This window comes from Penicillium cinerascens (assembly GCF_028974065.1).
Source record: "Penicillium cinerascens strain IBT 15544 chromosome Unknown contig_1_segment0_segment0, whole genome shotgun sequence".
In the NCBI taxonomy this organism is placed as follows: Eukaryota; Fungi; Ascomycota; class Eurotiomycetes; order Eurotiales; family Aspergillaceae; genus Penicillium; species Penicillium cinerascens.
Window position 1 is genome coordinate 1,048,083 of NW_026695287.1, and position 24,555 is coordinate 1,072,637.

Sequence of the window (24,555 nt, forward strand, 5' to 3'; positions counted from 1 at the left end):
GGTCATTGATTTATTTATGTCGATGAAGTTTGAGAAGATGAGATATGCTGTAGCGCAAGATATACAGTCATTATACATATCCAAAGTTCTCTTGCTTATATGACGGGCCACAAACCTATTGAATTTCAGCTTTTTCTGTCCCATTTTAACTCAAAAATTTTAAAATAAGGCTTTGACCCCAGATAAACTATATAAGGTTCTCCCGCCAGGGCTGATTTCCGCCTTACATTCAAAGGCAACAGCAAAACATTTCAATAAGCCAAACAAGCAAAGCACCAATAGCGAATGCCACCGCGAGCCATGTTGCTGTGAACATATGAGACCCAAGACTAGCATGAGCTCCGAGAGCCTGGAGCACACTTTTAATAGCACCGGTCATAATGCCATAATTTACAGTAGCGCCGACCGATGCCCCTGTGATGAAAATAGCTGCTAACTAAATGGAGAGTTAGATCGCGCCGAAGAGAGTTCGTTCATTCCATACCAGAGAACAAGCTATGAGAGGGAGTTTACCCCACGAAAAAGCCACGGTTGTGATACCGAAAAAGACAGCGAACAGCATAGTGATGAAACCGGTGATATAGGCGGAGATTGTCCACTCTGAAACATGACGGGATTCAGCAAGTAATTTTTTCCCATCACTTGGTAATAGATCTTCAATCTCAGTGGAAAGTGAGCCGAAGGCTTTGAGAAGGTTGAACGTAAAAGTAGTGCTTGGCGTTGAGCAGTTGGAGAAAGGCGCAGCGTCGTATTGACCTTGACAAAAACCCCAAAGCCCTATTGAGTAATATGCAGGAAGGCTCTTTTTCAGGTCATTGGTCAAGCTTGTGATCTGATCACTAGCATGACTGACAGCTGTTTGAGCGGTGGCCGAGGCCTGAGCTACACCATCAGCTGCATTCTGGTTCTCGCTATTGATCACGCTCGTTGCCTGGTCCGCCATACTTGAAGCATCGATACCTGCTACGTTAATTGTACGACGGAGATCGAGCTTCCCAAGCTCTGGAAAATCAGACAGGTTCACCTTCATTTTAACAATAAGCTTAGAATTTGGCACCAGGAATATATGACAGACCTTCATAAAATACAAATCATTCGGCGAAGAGGGTGAAGTGCATCCTACAAAGACAATCACAAGACATATCAATGTACCTGTCGACAATGCTAGTGGTATCAGCTTGCCAATAGAAGCCAACATGCTGTCTGGTTGAAAGCGCGATGTGTAAAAACTGTTTGGATGTGGTAGTCAAGCAGTAGTTAAGCAGACGAGCGAGAAGTAGTTATCAAATATAGAGTAATTTTAGGCGTTGGAATGGGGGTATGGAAAAAGAACCATGTCATTCAAGAAAAATCTCTCTATTATAGCTGGTCCATACTTATTCCAAGAGGGAAAGGAATTGAAGACAGTATTGGAAAACTCTTCAAGGGCCCTTGTTCTGCGGATTGATGACTTCATGAGACGTCGTTCACTCTGACGAGAGCACATGATCCGTCGATATGTAAACTCCTTCTTAATATGATGGCCGCAATTTTGATTGTAGAAGGTCCAACAGAAATATGGAAGCCACTTGAGCCACTTGAGACTCAATAAATAGTATGAAAACCGTTGAACTTGACATCAAAGGAAGGACACATCAGAAATTAGAGGTGGGAAATAAACAATCCTTTGGTTTTTGACCTCAGGGACATTTCTGATGTTGCTACCCTTGGAATATGTCTTGTCTTGGGAACTTGCAGCTAACATGAACGATGGACTGAAGGGTGCAAGACTCAGAGTACGGAGAATTGCTTATAATAAGAAAGTCATATATATGTCTGCAGTGAGACTGAGCGCTCTCTTGGTGGAAGCTTTAAATTGGAAAGTTCTGGCTAGAAAAAAATGCCACGTCTGAGTCAAGCTCAAGTTGAGGCCGCCGAGCGTGAGCTCTTTACATATCAAGAGACTCACTTTCACTTTGAGGTATCAGCACGTGTCGATATCTCTCGCCTGTTTTTTGATAAAAGCTTCAGGCGACAAATGGATGATCGCCGTAATGTGATTCGGCTCGAGAAAGTTATGGAAATTCAAGGTTGCCAGCGCTTCATGAAGGAGTGCCACGTGCCAGTTCTAGTTCCCGCAGCAGATTGGGGAAATCGTGTAAGGCCACGACAAAGGGACGGCGTTTTTACTTGGCTAGACGTGGACATCGACTACAAGCTTCGTGCACAAGATCACGAAAACCTTATCACGGCCGCTCGCAATAAACTTGGACCTTCGCAAAATCAATGGTGGATCGTCGATGTTTATGTGACAGACCAGCAAGGTATGTGGGATGAGGAATGATGGCATGGATTGGCGCTTGACTACAAGTTGAGCGTCCTTCCTCATCCAAATATCCTTTTTAACCTCATAGAAGTTACCGATGAAACGAGCGAACAACTCCAAGACAAATTCATTAGGTCGCTCCAAGAACGTTTCCCAAATGACCACACACCCGCAGACGGACTGATTTATCAACGCATTCGGTATTACGGACAATTCATTGACGATCTTCCAAGTCAAACATCTGGAGATCACCTGTGGGCTGTGATAGCCTCGAATCACTGGTGGGCTATATTGGAAAAGGCGGCCGGGAGCAAAAAGGGGAAGTACTTACGGGCATTTCTGAAACATCCAAGCTTGCCACAAGCCTTCGATGAGTTATTGCCGATACCGGGAATCTGGGAGGGCATGCGAATTGGACTACTCCACAAACTTAAGTGGATGCGATGTGACGAGGTAAGTGCCGCTTCCTCTAGGCGCACGTTCTCTAAAGTGAAACAAACGTTACAGCCTGTTCTGAACTACTTACGTCATATTGGCACGACTTTCTCGTACTTGGTGGGAGGGACTGACTTTCTGCCTCTGGTGGATGGAGTGACTGTAAATTTACTCCAGTCCCGTGCACCAAAGGTATCACGAAAAGATCTGGCTTTTCTTAAGAAGCAAATGGAGGAGGGCAAAATTTTCAAGGATATTGAGGATGAGGCGCAACGCCGTGAAGTTTGGGAGCGATTGCAAGGGATCGGTTATCCTATCCCGACTTTGAAGACATTTTTCAAAGATAGACTTTATCTCGAAGTTGGCCGATCTGTGATGCAGCAACTTTTCATTCCCGATCCTCAGCGAAAGATCACCATTGACGAGAGCGTTGGCGAGCAATGGGGCACGGCTGTTCCCATGCCGGTCCCATATAGACAACAAATGATCCGTTCGGATCTTTATGAACTCTGGCGTTTCAGTTTTCAGTACGGGTTCGAAATGACTAATCATCAACGTTGCGTGAACCGCCCGAGACCTGGAGATCAACGTCCGTCCATAACAAGCATGGCACCCAGGCCAGTCACAATTGATCGATCGGTCCTCTGGCAACACTTTTTTTGGCTTGCCAGACAAAGAAATATCTGGTCTCCTTTGGCTGATGGCATTCAAGTCCAAGAAGCTGATTTACCTGTTCTCTTGCCATGTGACTATCCCGAAAATGATAAAGAAATCCCGATCACACGGCGATGTGGTAAGCCATTCGCATATTCGGCGGATGCCGACCGATATGCTTTGACGCGAGAATCATTAGAACAGATTTGGAATAAGCCTCGAGTGACAGCAGGATTTGTTACCAGATCAATTTTCTTGGCTTTTTTTGGATATCTCATTCCCAACGGCCACGATATGGGGACCGATCCTTTTGAACCAAATAATGCAGACACCGATCAGCCTTCGGATGGCAATGAATTCTCCCCTGATATGTCAGCTGATACGTCTAATGGCCCGTCAGAAGAAAACTTTGATGGTTCGACGCCTTTGTACTCCACATCAGAGTTCAATCCTGTCATGACCTCGCAACAACCCTTGTGGGCCAGCCAACAGCCCTCCTTCTTTGCTATGAACCTATTTATACCAGGAGAGCCCATAAGAGAGTTGAAGCTGCCAAATGACCAACACATCTTGAACAGTTTTTTTGCTGGACTCGAGCGACATCATTTTCACATATACATCCCGGGAGATGACCAACGAGCTCTCCACGCCGACTGGTGTTATTCGGCATATGAACATAATTCTAAATTATTACTTCATGCTGATTTCCTTCCTGAGGGCTGTTTCGAACAACTGGGCTCCACAGCTTTAGGACACACCACCAATAAAAGGAGAAGGACAGACGGCCTGGTGGAATTAAATGCTGCAAGATCTTGGCTTGAAGAGCAAATAGCGGAAATGCACATATCTCATATTGCGGCTCAGGTTCCTCATCAGTTCATGCTGAACGTTGATGAAACAATGGAGGAACTATAATGCAATTTGTTTCCGATGAAAGCGGCTCAGAGATTGACCAGCATGGTTGCCATTTCATCAAATCTACAGAATCTAAGAAACTTTATACATAATTGACTGGATTCAAACTCACCACGCTGTTATTGGTAGTTTTTGGGAGATGGATGATATCATTTGACTTAAAATTCGCCCAAGTTGATTATAACCCACCATCCACTGGGAGGATATTTGTATTTTAGTCCTGATTAAATGGATCCTCAACCGTGAATAAATAGATTATCTTCGAAAGGCATAATTGCCATTTTGGATAGCAACGGACGGGAATTGTTTCAATATCGCGCAAACTTGTCGAAGGAATCCGATCTGCGGGCAAATCGAGGAAGTCTACCTTATCGACTGAGTTGCGTACAGCATTGTGCCGGGAATGACTTGGTTGGAACATGAGGCACTGCAACTCGTCTTACTCTTTCTACTCCGTGAGAAATTGCATTCTCACCGAGTAAGAATCACTGTCATGCATATAGTCACTGTCATTAGGGTCATCATGATCATCGCTGCTATCTTCCTGTGAGACCCGACTCTGGATTGTCCTTTTGTATGCCCGCTCCTCTTTCCATTCAGGATGCCAAAAACCCCCCTAGTTGCTGGCTCTCGAGAACGCAAGCTGAGCATAACGGCTGACAGAGGCTCTAATTTCAAAAACTGTATTGTGAATGCTCCCTGTTGTGTTGAAATGACGATGAGATGGAGAGCGCTGTTAAACATGTTCAAGTGCTGAAGATACCATGTTCCGTAGCCCCAAATCTTATACACACACACACACAATTCATTAACGCCTGGCGGCTGAGCCGAAAGGGCAACTATCACTAATCTACCAGTACATGCATGTTTGGGTATACGCCATGTCTCCTTGGAGCCCATACAGTATTTCCTTCCGCATTGACTTCTCAGCTTTCACTCTCATAGTTGGTCCCTGTGGTTAGTATTGGTTAGTAGACTGGCTTGAAGGCGCTTCTCCAAGTGTTCAACATCCTATCCTCGGCAGTTGAAGCGCGTCTACTGTCTGTCACAAGGTAATGGGGGTTAGTAGGGGGAAAGGTCATTTATGCGCGTTCGTTGGCTAGCTCAAGTGGCCTCAAGTCGGCCCGTAGCGATCGCAAATCGTATTGAAGCTCGCACTGCTTCCAAATTCGGCTTCCACTTTTGATCATCGGAGGGTGACTTCCCTCCCAAGAAGAAGGACATGTTACATCGGTGAGTGTGAGTACATTGCAGCATTTCCGTCCGGCGCGCGGTCCACTTCCGGCATCGAAACAGAAAGTGGTCCACCGTCTCTCTTGCTTGTCCACATGCACATTGATCCGTCTCGGCGGCATTGATTCGAAAGAGGTATCCATTGAGTCTCGCCATGCCCGTGCGGAGCTGGGCCAGCACGCTCGCCTCTTTCCACGATAATCGGTCATACAGCTGTCGCGTGTGTTTTCCTGGGAGTGCTGTGTCCACTCGTCGGGAGTGTCTCCCTATGTTCTCGGGCAACTCGCTATTGGGGACTGCTCGGGCACGCGCAATCTTGAGAGTCGTCGATTTCATTTTGGGGACCTGTCCTTGCAGGATGGCATCTTCTTGCGTCGCGGCTCTCGCCTGCTCTTTCGCCAGCCCTAGTAGTTTGTTGTCATCGCTAGTGGGGATCCACCGGACGCTGATCTGATTTCCATGCCTCCGCAATCTGCTCATCAGCTTGTAGATTTGGCAGACAAATTCTTGACCCGACTGTTGTCGCGGGTTCTTCAACGTGAGAACCGCCGCTTTGTTAGTCGTGGTCATTGTGATCCTAAAGTCTTTCAATCCCACGAGTGTCTTGAGTGTATGCGCCATTGCCGCCAGCTCCGCGGAAAATGGATTTTGCTCTGTTCTCGCGCTCAACGTGACGGACAAGGTCTTCAGTCTCACTTTCCGGTAGCGGGGTGGTTGTTTCTCGATCGCCACTCCAAACCCGACCAGCTCATTCCGCGCCGAGCTGCTGAACGCAATTTGCATTGATCCGCCTGGTACTGTTGATCTCTCGGTAATGGGCTCATCAGTCTGCATGCGTGCTTCCCATGGTGCCAGTGTAAACGGGTTGATGGTTTCCAGTGATTCCATGTCGATATTTTTAAGCGCGTCCGCTACATGGTACAGTGGTGAGCGGTGGTATCTTCTGAACTTCCGGATTCGATCTGTGTTTCTGCGAAGAGGATTGGTTTCCGGTAGCGTGTGGAGGTCCGTCCACATCTTCACGGCCCGTCTCCAGAATCGATGCTGAGCAGTGGCTATGTGGGCCTCTGCCTCCGCTACACTGGTTGCAACGGTGAGAAACGTCCCCACTATGGCTTGTGCTCCTACCCTTTGGACTCGGTTGATCGGTCCGAGGTTCTTGTTCTTGCATGCATGCATCCAAACATTAGAGGCATAGTCAACCACCGGAGCCACGGTCGCTGTGAAGAGCTGTCGTGCGGTCGCTGGGGAGAGGCCTCGGAGCCGTCGTAGCTCCATCGCGGCCTCCAGGCCTTTAGATGCTGCCCTCGCAATATGCTCCTTGTACTTCAGTCGCGTGTCCATCAGGACCCCCAGGATTTTGACCTTGTTTTTGGGCTCGACCGTCTGTCCCTTGACAGTGAACGGATCTTGGTCGACCTTGCGGGCCTTGGGTGCGAAATGTATAATGGCTGTTTTGTCTGCTTCAAAAGTTGCGCCGCTCCTCCTTTCCCAGTCGAGCGCTTCATTGATGATTGTTGCGATACCTCCCCGATTACTCTGCACGGTTGGCCCAGTAACCCACGCGGTAACAGATATAATATTGCATTGGTATACTAAGATCTAGTCTGTTCTTTTAAGCCAATACAACGGAGAGATGGGCAAACCCCCCCCATGCTTTCCCAGCTCCTTATCCAGCTCACTAGTACTCTCATTCCTAGATGTCCGTAGATCCTCTTGCCTTCAAGATCTTAGCCTTTGGGGTTCCAGCAGAGCCAAAAACCTTCCCCCACACTCATATACCCGTTTGCTCCTTAAGCCCACCCTCCAGGCCAAGTTGCAGCTCTGCTAAGTCCCCTTAGGGTCACGGCATAACAACCTTCCTGCTTCTTGTGAACCGACATGCGCATCCGTCCTCTCGGGCTATACTGACAGTGTTGTAAGGATCTCTAGTCGGCAGCCAATGGCGACGCGCCAACCTTCTTCCTAGCCATCGTTGCCATAGTATACCTCAGTCCACAAGTTGGCGTGATTTCTTGCTTCCTGATACCTAGTATCCTCTCGTTCTCTAGGCCGACCATGTCTTGCAGATGGTCCCTTTATACACCCAAGCCTGCAGCGTATAATCTTTCCATCCACTAACCAAAGTATCCTCCGATTCGAGGTAGGGAGCCAGCAGCCGATGGCGATACACCTTAGCCCTAATCCCACAAATCCAATTCTACCCCACAGGTGTCCTGCTCGACTTCGATCCGCGCCTCTGAGAGGCTCTGTGAACTCCCCTTGGGGTGACGGCATGAGAGGCTGTAACCGTTATCGTCGGATGGTTTTTAAATCGTTCCTGTGTGCCAAAGGGGCCTCGAGGTCGCTAGAATTGCGGTGGAGGCAGGCCGCAACATCGCGGACTCGTTTCCTCTGGTCGTCATTGCGTCTCTCATTGGCTCTGGAGTAACAGAAACTCCAGGTTCGTAGCCCACGCCTCGTACAGGCTGAGAAATCCGACTTCGTGGGCCCAAATCTTATACAGTGATTCCCAAAATCGCCTTGACCAACATACACTGAGAAACTCTTTCCTGGCCCCGCCGCCAAGGCCTTAGCGCAGACCATTTATTAAGCGAGCCGCATTAAACTGAGGGGCGCAATATGAGGCGCTGTGTATGTTACAGTCATACCGGACGTAATATTACATTTCGCGTATGAAAAGAAAGCTCATGGAGTTCCATGGAAACTTTTGGGGGGATCTCTGCAAATCATGTGGGAAAGGCCATCTGGCGCTAAATAATTGATGATCTGCCAGGAGAGAGTCTCCTCTTCCTATCCAGCGGGGGCTTGTCATCACTCCTGTGGATGTCTCTTTGTCTCGGAGAATTTCAACGAGCGATATCATCGGCAAACGACCGTCCTGGCCAGTTGTCGATTGCTTCCAGGCGAACGACACCCTCAATGGCCCCTGACGGCGTTACGCAACTTGGGGTCTGTCATAGTCTCGCCTAGAAAAGGAAGATCCAGTCGCAGCGAAAATACTCAAGTTACTGGCCTAATTCGATAATCAGAGATTTGGTAGAAGCTTTTTCATGCCGGACTTACCGATAGTCATCCCAAGTGGCTTTGCGAAGTGATCACAGATGATGTCGAAATCATTGGAGTGATGGCAACTGGCAGCACTCAACAAGGATATTGACGCAAAGCATTACTGGTATGCTTTTGACTGCATTTCTGCGTCTATAATTGATGATAACGTGAATGATTTGGCAAAGCTCTCTTACTCTCCTTTGGCTGCTCATGCGACACGGTCTACTACAACAGCGAGCATGTCAGAGTGACGTCATACATATTATTGCACCTCGTCGACTAGGCCAAGCTTCACTGATTGCATCTCTACTTCGACACTAAGTACTGCTACTTCCTGCAGAGCAGATGTATCAGCGGGTGCTAGCTGGGTTCGAGAGAGTGCTCGGAGCGGACCATATGTCGACCCTCCGCATTGTCAACAATCTCGGGGCTCTATATCGAGCCCAAGGAAAGCTTGACCAGGCAGAGCAGATGTACGAACAAGCGCTAGCTGGGTTCGAGAAAGTGCTTGGAGCGGAACATATGTCGACGCTCAGCATTGTCAACAATCTCGGGGCTCTATATCGAGCCCAAGGAAAGCTTGACCAGGCAGAGCAGATGTACGAACAAGCGCTAGCTGGGTTCGAGAAAGTGCTTGGAGCGGAACATATGTCGACGCTCAGCATTGTCAACAATCTCGGGGCTCTATATCGAGCCCAAGGAAAGCTTGACCAGGCAGAGCAGATGTACGAACAAGCGCTAGCTGGGTTCGAGAAAGTGCTTGGAGCGGACCATATGTCGACGCTCAGCATTGTCAACAATCTCGGGAATCTATATCGGGACCAAGGAAAGATGGACCAGGCAGCGCGGATGTACGAACAGGCGCTAGTTGGGTTCGAGAAAGTGCTCGGAGCGGATCACACGTTGACCCTCGACACTATCAATAATCTCGGGGTACTATATCAAGACCAAGGGAAGCTAACCCAGGCAGAGCCGATGCACCAGCGGACGCTAGCTGGGTTCGAGAAAGTGCTCGGAGCGGACCATATGTCGACCCTCCGCATTGTCAACAATCTAGGGCATCTATATCGGGACCAAGGAAAGCTGGACCAGGCAGCGCAGATGTACGAGCAGGCGCTAGCTGGGTTCGAGAAAGTACTCGGAGCAGACCATATGTCGACGCTCAGCATTGTCAACAATCTCGGTGTTCTATATCGAGCCCAAGGAGAGCTGGACCAGGCAGAACAGATGTACAAGCGGGCACTAGCTGGGTTCGAGAAAGCGCTCGGAGCGGACCATATGTTGACCCTCCGCACTGCCGGAAATCTCGGGAATCTATATCGGGACCAAGGAAAGATGGACCAGGCAGCGCAGATGTAGGCGCTAACTGGGAAGAAGAAGATGAATACTGCTACTTGCCACTTTCAAGGATGATCTCAATTCAGTAGCTCTCACACTGTCCTGCCTGGTGCTGTTTTTCAACTGCTGATGTCAAGAAACAAATTGGCGGGCAACCCTGAGATCCATATTCGTAGATACGGTGCATACAACGCGAGAATACTGATATTGATTGGAAGAAATTGAGATAGCTGCAGAACTGAACACAGCTCTTCCCGCTCGTTGTGTTCAAAATAATGTGCAAAGTCTCCCGGATGTACGCGAAAAGTCGACACGTGCAGCCTGGGAAGGAAAGTTAAAGCCACTAGCCACCTAACAGATCGTCCAGAAGCTCAGTGCCAGGCCATCCTCTCCATATGATTTGCAGATCCACTATACTTTTTCCATGAAATTCCACTTTTTCCATGAAATTCCACGGACCTTTCGTATGTATCATGTAAAATTACGTAGCTAGGTACTACATAACATACTATACAAAAGCAAATTTTACTGCGCCCCTCAAATTAACGCGGCCCGCTCAATAAAAGATCTGCTCTAAGGCCTTGGCGGTGGGTCCAGAAAAGAGTTATCCAGTGTATATCGGTCAAGCCGATTTCGAGAATGACTGTAGACAAAACCCCATATGCCCGGTCACGCCTAAATATGACTGAAAAATGTAACCGAAAGTCCGGTGTTCTGTCCGCCAAGTGTCCGTGCATGGGATTAAGGGTATCTTGGGCGTGGACCTGACTTAGAATCAACATCTATCTACACGAATCAATTGACTTTTGCTTTTCAAACGCACATACTATCCACGTAACGATGTACAAAATACCTAGTTGATAATACCAACATCAACGTACCTGAGTTTTAGCGATTTTCATTTCTTTGGCTTCTATCGCTTTGAGCTATAGACTCGACGGATTCGACGTATAAAAGTAGAGGGATAAGTGCCTAAAAAGAACAGGTCATGTAAAAAATGTTAACCTGAGGCTGTGTGGAAAACCCGCACCATATATATAATTCTGGGCCATGACCCACAGAACACCAAGAAAATACACCCGTCATACTATACACATGCTACAAGAGTTTTAGAAACAATCGAGGAGAATACAGCGGTGAAGGTTATTTCAAATCAGGCCCCAATTTTATTGCATTGAAAGACGGGCAATCGAGTCGCGCTGATAGTCAACTGAGGAAGTGCGGTACAGTAAACTCCCGTTTTCGGCACGCCCAGGTTAGGCACATATTTTCATTAGGCACCAAAATCTGCTGGATGGACCCACTTTTTTGGTTTTCCCATATATAAGAACGCCATCCGGCACACTTTTGTCTGGCACACAAAATTTTCTTCAAATTTGCTTAGTCATATCAATAGGCCAATTAGAATGCAGGATTCGACCCCTTCCACTCCCTCTTCGGTCGCCCTGTCAGCCAAGCTGGCTATACCAAAACAGCCCAACAAAGGCATATCCGACGCTCAGAAAAAAGCACTACGTATCTATGCATCTGAGACACACCCTAGGCCTACTCAGAGAGCATGTGCTGAGTGGTTTTTATCTCAATTCAATCGCCATATCAATCGTGCGACCGTCTCGAAGATCCTTTCATCTAAATACGAGCACCTTGATACTGGCTTTGCTGGCCAGAACAAACGCCCGTTAGCATCTCGGTGGCCTCTGCTAGATGAGGCTCTATATATCTGGCAGCAGCGTCACGAGAATGCTGGCTTTCCTATAACGGGCCCATTGATTCAGAGGAAAGCCGTCGAATACTGGAAGAAAATACCCCAGTATAAAGACCTCGACCCGCCGTTATTCTCTGAAAGGTGGCTTTCCCGATTTAAACAGCGCCATTCGATCCGGTATCATACCTCCTACGGCGAATCCGCATCGGTCCCGATCTCAACACAAACCGAAATGGAAGCTATTCGGGCTATCTGCGACCAATATCAGCCAAATGATATCTACAATATGGATGAAACGGGTCTTTTCTGGCGTCGAATGCCCAATGGTGGTCTATCAAGCAAGGGTAGTCCTGGATATAAAAAGGATAAGTCTAGGATTACTCTCGCAGTAACGACAAATGCTAGTGGTTTGGATCGAATGCCTCTCTGGTTGATAGGCACTGCAAAGACGCCTCGTGCTCTACGAAAACTCAATATCCCATCAATTGGATGCGTCTGGCGATGGAATAAGAACGCATGGATGCGCAGCGACGTTATGCAAGAATGGTTTCGCTCATTCTATAGGCATATTGGCACACAAAGACGAGTTGTTCTGTTACTCGACAACTTTAGTGCTCATCTCTCTGCGCTTGATAATGCGCCGCCACCGTCTAATATCCAAGTCGTTTTTTTGCCATCAAACTCGACCTCGATTTACCAGCCATTAGACCAAGGTATTATCCGAAACCTTAAGCACCATTATCGGAAGAAATGGATGACATGGATGATCAATATGATGGACCGGGGGGTCGACCCTACGCAGAGAATGAGCCTCTATTACACACTACATTGGATTACCCAGACCTGGAGACGTGACGTTCTAGATGAGACCATTCAGAAGTGCTTTATTAAGAGCACGATCATTAGACCTAGCACTAATGGGATGGAGATATCTCAGTCTGAAGACCTTCAACTAGGGGATTTATACACACAGGTAACCGACCGGCTTCCTGGTACAGAGGTTATGGAGTTAGAGGAATTTCTAGACCCTCCAGATGAGAATCTCGACGTCGAAGAACCTGATTTATCTGATATTATCATTGATCTTTCTGAAGAAAACGCTGGTGGTGGTGATACGCAGGATAGCGATGATGACCAGGACGAATATATATTCGGACCACCACTAGATATCCCATCGCGTGTTGAAGCCATTGAGTATATGGATAAAGCTCTTCAATTTGCTCAGCACCAAGAGGGTATTACTGAGAAAGATTTACGCGATATAGAGAGGATAGGTCATCTTTTTTCTCGGCTGCAGATAGATGGAAGGAAACAGAGGAGAGTGGATGACTACTTTGGACCAAAAACAAACTAGTGATTACCTATTTAGGATTAGCGCAATTTACAACAGGCACACTTTCATCAGGCACACCAAGATTCTGTTGCACGGAGGGCTGTGCCGAAAACGGGAGTTTACTGTAGAAGCCCTTCATTGGCGCCCGTGTCATGGGTCCACCGTAAGCCAATACCTAATCACTTGAACCCCGATTTTGAACATTTCCTCATTTTGTGCTCCAGGCCAGCTTTCCTTGAGATTAGACGGAAGGAGCTGGAATAGCAAAGGAAATGTGTCGATGATTTGGCTGTACTTCGGGTGTCTCTTGGCTAATTCGCGAAATATTTGCTCTCCATTCATTGAATGGGACGAGTCTTCCTGCTTGTCGAGAAAAAAGTCTAAAGCCTTTCTATGGTTTTTGAAAGATAATTTTGCTATTTTCCAAGCACCGTGACATGCTAGCTTTCCTAATTTTGCCACTCTCTGTCGACCTATACGACGCTTGGGAAGGTCCGATGCCGGACAGTAATTCAGCATCATGTTGGCTTGAATACTTGGATCATATATTGTCATCTCTTTGTATTTTGGTAATTCCATTTCTTGCTCTTTTTTCAGGTATGTGGATTGATCCAACACGCTGCTGGGAGACGATGGGCATATTTCCTGTCGTTTTGGGTCGGAACTTCTGATATCATCTGAATGCTTGATATTTCCCTTCGGCTCTGCAAAAGAATTTATGTTAAGCAGATTTTTAAAAGGCCACAAATCATCCGTGGTGGCGGGAGCTGGATCAGTAGCATGTTCCTTGAGCTCATTACCTTCATTTTGGTGTGCTTTCAGCATCTAAGTGAAGCCAAATATTAATAGACTAAACTGCTGGAATGTTTATCAAAAAGCATACTTGGGGCTCGTGTTCGTTTTTGGAATATAGCGGAATTTCAGTGTCGCATTTCATTTGCGAGTGGTCTCGATCGAGTCGAAAGCTGGCCGTGGAAGAGAATCCGCCGAAAATACTCGGAGAACTGCTGTCCTTAAATGTACAATCTTCTCTAAGTAACATTTCATGTGTTCTTCTTGCAAGAGAAGACGAGAAATTCGCGTTGGCAAAACATACGTTGCACGTTCTCATAAGGTGGCTTCAAAAACGGAGTACCATCAACGTTTTTCATTTCATGACCCTCAGTTTGAAAATGGGCCTGTTGATTAGTTTGCTCGACAGAAACTTCAAAACACTGTTAATATGTATAACTACATCAGCATTATTGATGTAACCGTTTAAAAACCATCTGGTAGGTTGGCGAGAATACTGTTCAACGCGACTTCAAACCCGCTTTTTTTGCGTACACCATGGGTCCTTGGCCAAAGAATAAATGATGAGGTCTTAAAAACTGGGAAGAGACAGCGACTGGGGGAAACTTCATGTCTTTGCTGCTTTTTTAAAACAACGACGGGTCTACGATTGCAATATTCTCTGTGGACCAGATAATGGGCCATGAATGGATATTTTCTTCGGCTCAATACTGATGAAAGCTATCAAGAGTGCAAGATCTATAAGAAAAATCTCACGGTCTCTGAGCAAAATCTTAACATCCAAAGGTTGCCTGCTCGATGATCGTTTAACCGTGATATGTGTAGAGGCGAACTGGGCCTAGCCCGGCCAGGATATAACCGTGATCTATATCTAAATTTGCTAAGCTATAACTTATTTCTTGAGACCATCCAGTAGATAATATTAATAATAGAATCTTAACAGCTAGGAATCTTCTGAGAACCTGGAAATCTCAATATTTTGGGGAATTTGTTGCTGAGTCAACTCCCCATCGTAGACCTTATCATGTGGAATATGACCAAGCTTGATAGTTTTCTTGTCTTTACGAACTCTTGCATAACAGAGGCGCTGCAGGCAGAATATGCAAGCAAAGGCTAGGCTCGCACCAGAAACGGTCCCTAATATTAAATGCCAACTCGTGGCTGACATGACCTTGGATGCCTGAGTGCTTTGCATTGTCCACTCTTTTTGTGGTAGTCCAGGAGGATCTGTCGTGGTTTGTGGTGTTTTATCAGATCCTGTCGTGGTGAAATGGCTCTGTGGAATCGCATTTATTGATTGAGTAGTTAGTGACGACACTAAGCTCACAGATAAATCAACAGCAGCCCTCGTTATGTTTTTTGTTTGGTTAATAAAGTCACTGCGTGTAAGCCTGCTCCCACTTATATCATGATTCAGGTCTTGTATCAGAGATCTGTCTGAAGAGGGCCGATCAGACTCAGTAGCGAGAGGATAGGGTGTCACGGGCCCCTTAAATTCCTCTGTTAAAGTTATTTTCTGGCTCCGAGTGAATGCTGATGCTGGTCCCGTCGAGGATGTCTGCGGTTCAGAAACAGAAAGTGGAGGGAATATAGAGCAATTCATATCCATCTGATGTAATTCGGACCAAAATGAAACATGATTTGTAAGAGGCTCAATTATTTTTGTGCCCGTTACAGATGATTGGCGAATTCTTTCTGTTTCGACAGCCCTTGTGTAGGTGTTGAACGTGATGACGTGATCAGTGAATTCGCGTTGGATATCATCTTCAGATAAACTCGTCAAATGGGATATAGGTCGTGATAGGCTTGAACTCGAAGCTACGACCTTGGTAGGCATTAAATTGCATCCTGCAATATTCTCGCATGTGAGTTGCAGCTCTGCTTTGTTATCTTTCCCAGAGAATTTAAGTTCTTCGACCGTACTTAGGGTAGCAAATTCGGACGCTAGGGATTGAAGCGGCAATCCCAAAGATACCTGCGACGTTAGGCTGGGTTCAAATGTTTTCCAGTCTTCGCTTGCCGTAAATTCGTTCAAAGTCAACACAAACCCTCTTGTGCTGGTTGTATGGTTATGAGAGCTTATTTGTGAGGATAATGTATAAGACTGTATCTCTGGTCCAAGGTTTCTAACAAGATGTCAACATAACCAAAGCCACTCTCGAAAAGCAGGTTACATACATCGACGCCGATGTAGCACGAGAAAAGCTTGCAGAGCTTGCAAATCTAGGAGCTAAAACCAACATTGTGTAGTAGCCGGCAGAGAATGACGCTGGGTCGTGAATGGTCAAAGGACTGGACTATTTATAAATAAGGGAATGATATATTGAAATCAGCCTATCCAAAGACCAGCACGATCTATTCATCAGAGAATAACAGCAAAGAAATACGAGAATATCAATATAAGTATTCATTCACGGAGTCGACACTAACATATTCAGAGATTGTATCAAAATACTAAGGCGCGACCTCAGTAAAATTTTTTTCAAGGGCAGGGTCTATGGCTTCAGGCACAGAAAGCTTTTATTGGAAAGTTTAAACACTCAAGATATTCTCGCCATCTCGTGTTTTGGAGTACCAACATAGCGGAAGTGCCGACAAAGTTACTGAAGACCTGCATATTCATCAATTAGCGGTAACCGGTTAACCAAGTCAACGGTTATTTTCGCTTAAACTAAAACATACAACAGATACTGTACACAAATAATTGATAAAGCCATTGCATCATGAAATGGTGTTCTCTGAACAGCTTCCTTAAAAACAAAGTCGAACATTCGGAAAAATTGATCGTTATCATGTTAGATGATGCATTCGCTTGTCTTTTTTGCCTTAGGTTAATCGTCTCAATTCTATCTCACCAGCATGGGCCAAGAATGGATGAGGAAATAATTGTCGTGGTTAGCTTGTACCTTTCATTTGTAGATTGAATGAACACATCTTATTTAGCTATATCAAAGCAGCAAGGCAGTTAAACGGTCCGCAAGCATATGATAGTTTAGGTAAGATGAATACACTGAACATTATAACCAATGAAAAATCTAAAACCTGTGATTAGTCTCAAAGTAAACTTTGTGTGTCAAAGTGCGTTTAAACATGTTTCATTCAGAGGTCGCACAAGTAAAGAAGAGCTTAAACTTCGATTATCACTGTATCGGAGATAAATAGGCGGATTGATCCTCATTTTTCTCATAATAGTATGCTATTCTTGCGTCCCTTACATCCCAGAAAGAAGTTGAAATGGCACCTAACGAGAGTCGTGTGAAACAAGAGCAACTTCGCAAACGCCGCAATAATCTTTTACGCCGCCACAATGACTTCTGGCGCTTGTATTCGATCAAAAGCTGGGTAGTAATGGAAATGCCTAATGGTCGGGTCTATACCTATTATTCTCACCCGACCATTCCCACGCCATCTCAGGGTCACGTGGTAGGATATTCTCCGAAAGCAATTTTCGAGATTCCGGACTGATATGACAAGGTCAAGCACTCGCAGTCTACCAACCACAAAACTCCAGCAGATTATGAGCAGGTGTTGCAGCCTGCGAGAAATCCGGTTTTATTTACACCAGATCGCCGAAGACAGCTTTGGGATTTCTTAGCGCAGTGCTTGCAGAATATCTCTAATCCAAATTCTCGGGGAACTTCTTAGTCGTGACCTTACCAAAACGAGCGAGGTACGCACCTCTCCTTTTATTTCAAGAGGCTTATTTGACTTACAGTGATTGCAGGCAATGACAAAAGATCAGACGTCGATGATAATGAAGCCAGATACGATTTTCTAGGACCGACTATTATTGCATATTGCGCGAGGGTTGATGCGAGTCTGATCTCTGGCCTCTGAACTAGGCGAATGGGTCATCGGCATACAACAAATTCAAGTTTCCCGTAATTTTAACTGCAAAAGATAGGAAAAGGACTGTAAATGCAGTACCTGGATACGAGCACAACAATTCAGCGTATAAAGCCCAATACCAGCCTTCTGCAACATAACGTATTTGGTGCAGTGTACGGGGTGTTGATTCGGTGATTATTTAATTAAGTCTCAGGCATATACAGCATGGAGTGAACTCAAATTCACCAGCTTTGTTCACTTTGATTCTTTAAAAGTCTTGGCCAGACACCGCACCCTCAAACACTTCATTTAGTCTAGCCTCAAAAGAAGCGCCGAGTCAAGATGCCAAGAGCAAAAATTGGCGGTATACTGAGCATAATTGAACTAGCGGGCCTCGAAATAGAGCTCTTATTGGAAACCGAGAGAACAAATAGGTGAAACTGATTTTCAACAAACCAGGTTGAGCTGACCGCTGATGCTTCATCCGCTGATTCACCATAAACATAGACACAAAGAAAAACGCAACTATCAAGAGTACGTTTGATTTTAAGGTTGTCCTTGGAATCAGCGATATTTGTGATGAATATATGATTTGCCACTGCGACATGTCTGTCGTTCTTCCTCGGTCTTCTGGTGCTGTGGTTAGCAGTGACTAAACTTGGCCGATACCCCGATCCAGCCTTCACTAATATTTGCCATTAAGGAAAAGCACTGATCCTTTGCTGTGATGACTGAGCTGGCCCTGATACGCGTGTGCCGAAATCATCAATCTTGCTCTGAATCACGCTCCGAACAGAGTCGCTGGATGCAAAGTCCAGCGCCCTGGTTACACTGCACAGTGCCAGTCTCGGGTCCGCTAGTAGCGCGTCCAGGACTAGCAGGTGCCCCCCCCTGTGCTGCCAAGGCCAGGGGTGCTTGGGGCCACTGGTTCTCGAGATTCGGATCGATCTGGTCATGGCGTAGCAGAGCCCGGGCTATCTCCGAATTTCCATCCCGTGCAGCTATGCAGAGCGCAGTGTCGTGAGCCATCATGATCTCCCGGTTGATCTGCAGACGCTCGCCCTGCTGCACCAAGAGACGCACAGCTTCTAGCTGGCCCCTTTCCACTGCCTGACAAATCGGTGGATCTCCTAGTCCGCCCGCGTTGATATCTATGCGGCCCGTGTTCAGCAGCACCTTCATCGCGTCGACGCGTCCGTGCGCGCACGCGAGAGCAAAGGGCGACTGGCCTGCAGCGCAAAAACCGGGCTCGATCCCCGGCACAGCCAGGAGACGCTGCAGTGCCGCTGTGTTTGACTTTAGCACGGCGTGGTGCAGAGAAGTCGAGGGTGCCTGGAAGTCACCGTGTCCCCCAATGAAATTGACTTTAACGCGCCGCTCCTCCAAAAGTCTTTCGGTGACCGCGTCACATGACAGGTATGTAGACAACCAGAGCGGCGTGTTTCCATTCTTGTCTTTGCAATTAACGCTAACACCTGGGTGGCATAGCAGCAAATCAATCACTTCTCGGCTTCCACTACGAACCGCGAGATGGAGCGGCGTGTTGCCGTCCCGATCGTGAGCTTCTAGTCTCACGTGTTTTTGTTTCAGTAGCAGCCGTATAGCATCCATTGAACCGTGGGCCACAGCTTGATGAAGGGGTAGCTCATCATGATACATCAGGTCGATATCGAATGGGTATCCAGAGCCCGGCGTCTTCGAGAACATGCTCTTCATGGAAGGCCTCTTGTTTTCGCACGCCCAGTCCCATGAAGAGTGGCCGTGGTCATCTTTGGCATTGGGATCGCTGTCCTGAGAAAGCAACACCTGCACGAGTCCAATCCTGCCTGCCCATACCGCTCGGTGGAGCGCCGTTCGACCTCGCCTGTGTTTCAGGTTCACCTCGAGGCTCGGACAGGCAACTGCCATCTCCAGGAGAGCCCGACATGTGCCATACTTAATGGCATACCATAAAGCGCTCTCCTGAGCTCGGTTCTGGATGTTGATGTCTACCCCGGGCGCTTGCAACAAAAGTTTAAGCACATCGGTAGAAGAGTGTTCCAATGCCCTCATGATTGGTGTCTTTCTCTGGAAAAAGGCATTGACGCTGGCGTCGTAGTGAAGCAAAGCTTTTGCAAGAGGAATGTTGTTGGTTTTCGCCGCCAAATGCAGTAGAAGGCTGTTTTGGTATTTAATATTGAACTTCAAAACGGTCGGCTGCAGGGTGTAGTATAGGTCTTGGCAAGATTGGGCGAAGGCAAATAGCGCTTGGCCGCCCAAATTTGCTGCGATCTCCAGCCACAATTCGGTGGGCAGATCTTGAAGACAAGACTGTTGTGTACTTTAGCTTGTGTAATGGTTCATAGTTAGAGAACAGGATAGTTGACCGACCATTTTGGGAACAGCTGAAATGAGGTAGTAGAAAATATCTGCTGGCACTGCATAGGTTCATTATATGATGAGAAGCAGGGCTTTATAAGAAGTTCTTCAAGACCGACTAGTTGTGCTCACCGGTGCTACAAGTCACCCATTATTGACAATGCAGCCCACGTACCCTGGAAGGTAACAACGTAGCGCCTGGAACCGACATGTGAAGTGCCAGGATCACTACGAAGGATCCCGAGAGCGGTTTCAGTCCCGGGAGCGCCCCACGAGCCTCTAGGACCACGTGAGCAGTTCCCAGGAGATGAGTGCCATCAATTATCACGAGATGTAGCTTTTCTTTGTCAGCAACGTTCCAATGTACATTGCCCCAGCTGTCTACGAAACCGACAAATATGTGCTAGAATGGTCCAATGTCTGGACAGAGTCGTGCATCTAACCCAAGATGGTCCCATTGTGGTCACAGGAATCACTGAAATGCACATCCCAGGTCCCGAGCTATGCTCTGGATCTACTTTGTTGAACTAGATTATTCAGCAGGAATCTTCATTTGGCATGATCTACAGGAGCCAGATCATAATACCATCTGATCTATGATTGAAGATATGGCTCAAATGCGACCTACCATCAGTTGAATTTAGGGTCGGTCTGTAAGACTACTGCAGGAGGGTCTATAAAGCTAAGGAAGACGCGCTGCAGAGTCCGGTCATGATATGCCTGAACAAATTCACCCGACATACTTCATTCTCCCCACCCTCTCCCCACGCACATAGCTTCAATACCTTCTTTCTACCACTGGAACCCATTACTGGCTTCTGAAATGAAAATTGGGCTACTTGGTCAACGCATCATTTGTTGTGACCACAGGAAACGGAACAAGGTGCAAGAATTCGGTCAAAATCAAGGACATCCACAAAGGCCATCAAAAGATGATCGACCTTTTTAGGATCCCATTTGGGTTTGCAATACTGTATTCCACGCTCTGCGAGATTGCCAAAGACATCCTCTGCAAGTGATAGCACCGGGAACGGCAGGCTGACCAGATTGGTCAACAGTCGGATCCTAAGGATCCAATCCCTGCAAACAAACCAAACATCTGAGGGCCATTAACATACCACCATGTTGAATAAAAAGGGGGGCGCCCCGTGTCAGAGACACGGTCAAACAGAGAGATGAAGTGCAGGACTATTCAGGTGCTCCAACACACCATGTCATTGGATGTATTATATACGTGTATAACGTTTTCCGCCCTCAAGACATCGTTCTTTTTTACCTTGGTTCCCTGAACGGCAACTCACCACCCTCAATCGTGATCAAATTTGCCGGCCTTGCTCATTTGTTGCGACATACCATATATAACATCAGTCATACGAGGATTAGGATGGTTTCTTTTGATGCTTTACCATCGGACATCTTGGATTTAATCGCAGTGAATTATACCCTTCGCCGTTACTTGCGGTTCTGCGATATTAATCATCGAACGAGGTTCTTATTCAGCCATACCACTCTTATACCCGTTTTGAAAAATATTCAAACTTTTAAAGATGGTGATCTGAAAAAGCTGTACGAGGATGTTCGATCGGAAGAGTGTCATTTTATATAGTATTTGCTGTTCCATCAACGATGCTACGATGTGAGCCAAATGACGAGAGAGACTGTGCGGGACGGACACCGATGGAGGCGCACGCTTGGAAGATGGGCGGATGACTTACGGCTCCCTCGGGGACTTTGGTGAGGCACCGAGAGAGTCGAAAGGCATTCGTCCAGGCACCATGGCAAGCGCCGCCTGACGTGAGCATCAAGGACAGAGAGATTGCTGTAGAACGCCATAATCAGATCCTAATGAAGGACTCAAGAGAAAGGCCATAAATTCTCTACACCGACGGAAGCGGGATTGAGGGAAGGATCGGGGCAGCGGCGATCGTCGATCTCGAGGATCAACTTGCCCACAGTTAGATGGGGGACGATGGCACGTCCACCGTGTATGCAGCAGCAGAACTCCGAGCCATTGAGATGGCACTCACAATGGTCCTGGAAAGCACATTGCCATGGACTGAGCAAGCGAAAAACGGAGTCGTGATTTTTGCTGGCAGCCAAGCAGCGCTGAGAGCCCTCAGTCGGCCAAGAATGCCGTCGGGACAAGTCTATCTGGCAGGCTGCCTCGACCTGATCCAACGGCTTGGGGACAAATGCATTCGCACAAAGCTCCGATGGATCCCTGCGCACCAAAGGGGTGATCGGCAATAAGATCGTGGATCAACACGCAAAAGAAGCCGCCCGGGAACCGGACGGACCGAAGAACCCTCACAATAGACATATGCGTCCCGCGGCCGCAACAATACGACAAATTCGCAACGAGGCAAAGATCGAGTGGGAATGGACGAGGGCAAAGGAGAGAATTAGTTGACCGACAAGACGCTTGATCGAAGTGCCGACAAAAAAGACGCTTGAATACTGGTCCGGTCTGCGTAAGGCAACAGCGTCGATTCTGATGCAGCTCCGGATCGAGAGAAGCGGGCTCAATGCCTACCTCTGTATCAACCGACAAGAGTCAGCTCGCTGTGACTGCGATCTCGGCAAACAAACCGTGATTCACGCCCTGCTCGAGTGCCCGCTGCACCAGGATGAGCACGACGGGATTAGGAGCGCTCCCTCCGACCAGGAAATCGCTCTCCGTCGAGACGAGCTCTTGACACAGCTAGAGGCTCGCACAACTGTGGCCGAATTCATGGTCAAGACCGGTCCTCTAGGCCAGTTTCAGCAAGTCGACTCAACGGCTTTAGGCGTAGAGGAAGGGGATGAAAAAGAATGAACCCTGAGGATATGTGACGGAAGAAGGATGGCGCCCATTAGGGGTACAGTATCAGGTCCCTTGATCCAAGCGAGCGTGCGAGCGGCAGCCGACAGACAGGACGGTTGGAGAGAAGAGCGCGTGGGAATGATGTGTGCACACGGCGAGGCGGGATCCTTGGTCGCGGGTGGGACCAGGGGTAAAAGACGTTCATTTTGGCTTTCTGTCGGTAAAAATGACCGGAGAGAAGGACTTTCATTCTTATTACGGCTATTCATGTTCGTCCATAAATTGTGTACGAAGGGGTAGTAAATAATGCAGACCTTTTGCCATTTTCCATTGAATGACCAGTTATTCCGGGAACCACTCAATCCGACACTTTTCTAGTTTGCTTCTTCTTACGTTTGAGGCGACCCATCGAGTCGCCCAGTGGGCTGGCGACCACTTTGTCTGAGTTGATTTCCTAACTAGACTAAAATGCGAATTCGTACCCAGCCTAGTGGGTTGTAGTTTAGAATCCAACTGTCGGCAGGCCTGACAACACTCCCGCAAAGCAACACATAGTAGAGCGAGCTACATCGGGCAAATGACATCATCATCATCATCATCATCATAACGCCCGGTAAGTTTCCCACGGGCAAAGGTATGAAAGCCCTAATCAAAGCACAGCTAAATCCTCTACAAATCGACCCGCCAACTCCTGGTTTTTACGCATCGTTTTCTGCGTTTCTGCATCTTCTTCGGCCCAACTTTACCTTTTCTGCAGCCAATTCCCGTGGAGTTTTCCTTCATATTCCGACTTCACCTCGCTGAAGTAAGATATAGTAGTTATTTTTAAGCGAGGGCATTAAGGCATGAAGTTTCCTTAATTAGGAAAGAAGTGGGTTGGAGTGTGTGCCAAAAAATGGAAGGGGTGTGCGGTTACCATCTGCCTATAGATAATGACAAAATCCACTATTGCACATAGACTATCATATCCTCACTTTTGCAAATGAATGATTTAAGAATGATAGAAGACAAATATCTAATTCTCTGATCCAGCCTCGTCCTGTCGAATTATTTTGTTCAATTTGAACATCTTGTAGAAACACAGCAAAGAAGAGAATACAAGCAAACTGAGACCTGTCACGATAGTTGTGACAATGGCCATCAACGACCAGTTGCCCGAGCGGGATGTGTAGATATTGACAAATGGGGTGAGCAATCCAGCAGCCGCATTCAAGGAGGCAGGTCTGAATCACATATAAGCACGGTCGAAAACTTTACTATAGACAGACTTACATGAAAATCTTGTTGATCAACCAAGGATAATTGTTCCTGATTTTTCGGGATCGAAACAAACAAAACAACGCTGTTGTTCCGCCAGCGAAGAATAAGCAGGCGATGACGAGTAGTGGGGGGTTTTGGATTGTCTTCAAGATAGCTCGCCCCGTCTTGTTTGCTTGCAACGCATCTTGGACTTTGTTTGAATCTTGCAATGAGGTGAAAGTTCCAGGTACAACCAGGTAACCCGCAAGAAGAGCCCAGTTAGCTGTGCTAGCTGTAATATTGTACCTGAGATCCATTTGGGCTTCCTCCTTAAGCATTTCCACATATCGTGAGTCATTTGAATGGCTGTTGGAGGTGCCCACTTGATGTATGGATTTATCATTTTTGAATGAATTTGATTGAAAATGCTCAAGCATTTTCTCAAGAACGTCAAGCTTCCGATTTACCCGCCCAGGCATGGGAACAAACATATATAGATAATTTCAACGCAATTGGGATTTTGAGCCACGTAGGCTGGGCTAGGCTGGGATAGGTTGGGTTTAATA

At 47.0% G+C, this 24,555-nt stretch overlaps 8 protein-coding genes across 8 annotated transcripts; 4 read left to right on the top strand and 4 right to left on the bottom strand.

Moving 5' to 3' along the window:
- Window positions 1–448: 448 nt before the first annotated feature.
- On the bottom strand, window positions 449–1,030 carry N7498_001948 (uncharacterized protein; the record flags this gene model as incomplete). Its single annotated transcript, XM_058449010.1, has 1 exon — window positions 449–1,030. One exon carries the CDS (start codon window positions 1,028–1,030, stop codon window positions 449–451), a length of 582 nt encoding a protein of 193 aa, XP_058311354.1.
- Window positions 1,031–1,879: 849 nt separating this feature from the next.
- N7498_001949 (uncharacterized protein) lies at window positions 1,880–4,309 on the top strand (the record flags this gene model as incomplete). The annotated part of the gene is made up of 2 exons (XM_058449011.1): window positions 1,880–2,303; window positions 2,394–4,309. The coding sequence occupies 2 exons, from the start codon at window positions 1,880–1,882 to the stop codon at window positions 4,307–4,309; spliced, it is 2,340 nt and encodes a 779-aa protein (XP_058311355.1).
- A 1,104-nt stretch (window positions 4,310–5,413) lies between these two features.
- Window positions 5,414–7,236, bottom strand: N7498_001950 (uncharacterized protein; the record flags this gene model as incomplete). The annotated part of the gene is made up of 2 exons (XM_058449012.1): window positions 5,414–7,081; window positions 7,225–7,236. The coding sequence occupies 2 exons, from the start codon at window positions 7,234–7,236 to the stop codon at window positions 5,414–5,416; spliced, it is 1,680 nt and encodes a 559-aa protein (XP_058311356.1).
- Window positions 7,237–8,989: 1,753 nt separating this feature from the next.
- Window positions 8,990–9,952, top strand: N7498_001951 (purine and uridine phosphorylase; the record flags this gene model as incomplete). The annotated part of the gene is made up of 1 exon (XM_058449013.1): window positions 8,990–9,952. The coding sequence occupies one exon, from the start codon at window positions 8,990–8,992 to the stop codon at window positions 9,950–9,952; it is 963 nt and encodes a 320-aa protein (XP_058311357.1).
- Window positions 9,953–11,337: 1,385 nt separating this feature from the next.
- Window positions 11,338–12,990, top strand: N7498_001952 (uncharacterized protein; the record flags this gene model as incomplete). The annotated part of the gene is made up of 1 exon (XM_058449014.1): window positions 11,338–12,990. The coding sequence occupies one exon, from the start codon at window positions 11,338–11,340 to the stop codon at window positions 12,988–12,990; it is 1,653 nt and encodes a 550-aa protein (XP_058311358.1).
- Window positions 12,991–18,354: 5,364 nt separating this feature from the next.
- Window positions 18,355–19,962, bottom strand: N7498_001953 (ankyrin repeat domain-containing protein; the record flags this gene model as incomplete). The annotated part of the gene is made up of 2 exons (XM_058449015.1): window positions 18,355–19,899; window positions 19,960–19,962. The coding sequence occupies 2 exons, from the start codon at window positions 19,960–19,962 to the stop codon at window positions 18,355–18,357; spliced, it is 1,548 nt and encodes a 515-aa protein (XP_058311359.1).
- A 2,305-nt stretch (window positions 19,963–22,267) lies between these two features.
- N7498_001954 (uncharacterized protein) lies at window positions 22,268–22,762 on the top strand (the record flags this gene model as incomplete). The annotated part of the gene is made up of 2 exons (XM_058449016.1): window positions 22,268–22,320; window positions 22,366–22,762. 2 exons carry the CDS (start codon window positions 22,268–22,270, stop codon window positions 22,760–22,762), a joined length of 450 nt encoding a protein of 149 aa, XP_058311360.1.
- A 976-nt stretch (window positions 22,763–23,738) lies between these two features.
- N7498_001955 (uncharacterized protein) lies at window positions 23,739–24,514 on the bottom strand. The gene is made up of 2 exons (XM_058449017.1): window positions 24,023–24,514; window positions 23,739–23,973 (listed from the first exon to the last, which is right to left on the bottom strand). The coding sequence occupies exons 1-2, from the start codon at window positions 24,478–24,480 to the stop codon at window positions 23,766–23,768; spliced, it is 666 nt and encodes a 221-aa protein (XP_058311361.1). The 5' UTR covers window positions 24,481–24,514; the 3' UTR covers window positions 23,739–23,765.
- Between the last annotated feature and the right edge of the window lie 41 nt (window positions 24,515–24,555).

What these genes read in the sequence shown, in the direction of transcription:
- N7498_001955 (XM_058449017.1), bottom strand. Translation starts at nt 24,480, where the DNA reads ATGTTTGTTCCCATGCCTGGGCGGGTAAATCGGAAGCTTGACGTTCTT. An exon ending in TTGATCAACAAGATTTTCAT is followed by an intron (nt 23,974 to 24,022) that starts GTAAGTCTGTCT and finishes TATGTGATTCAG; the next exon opens with ACCTGCCTCCTTGAATGCGG.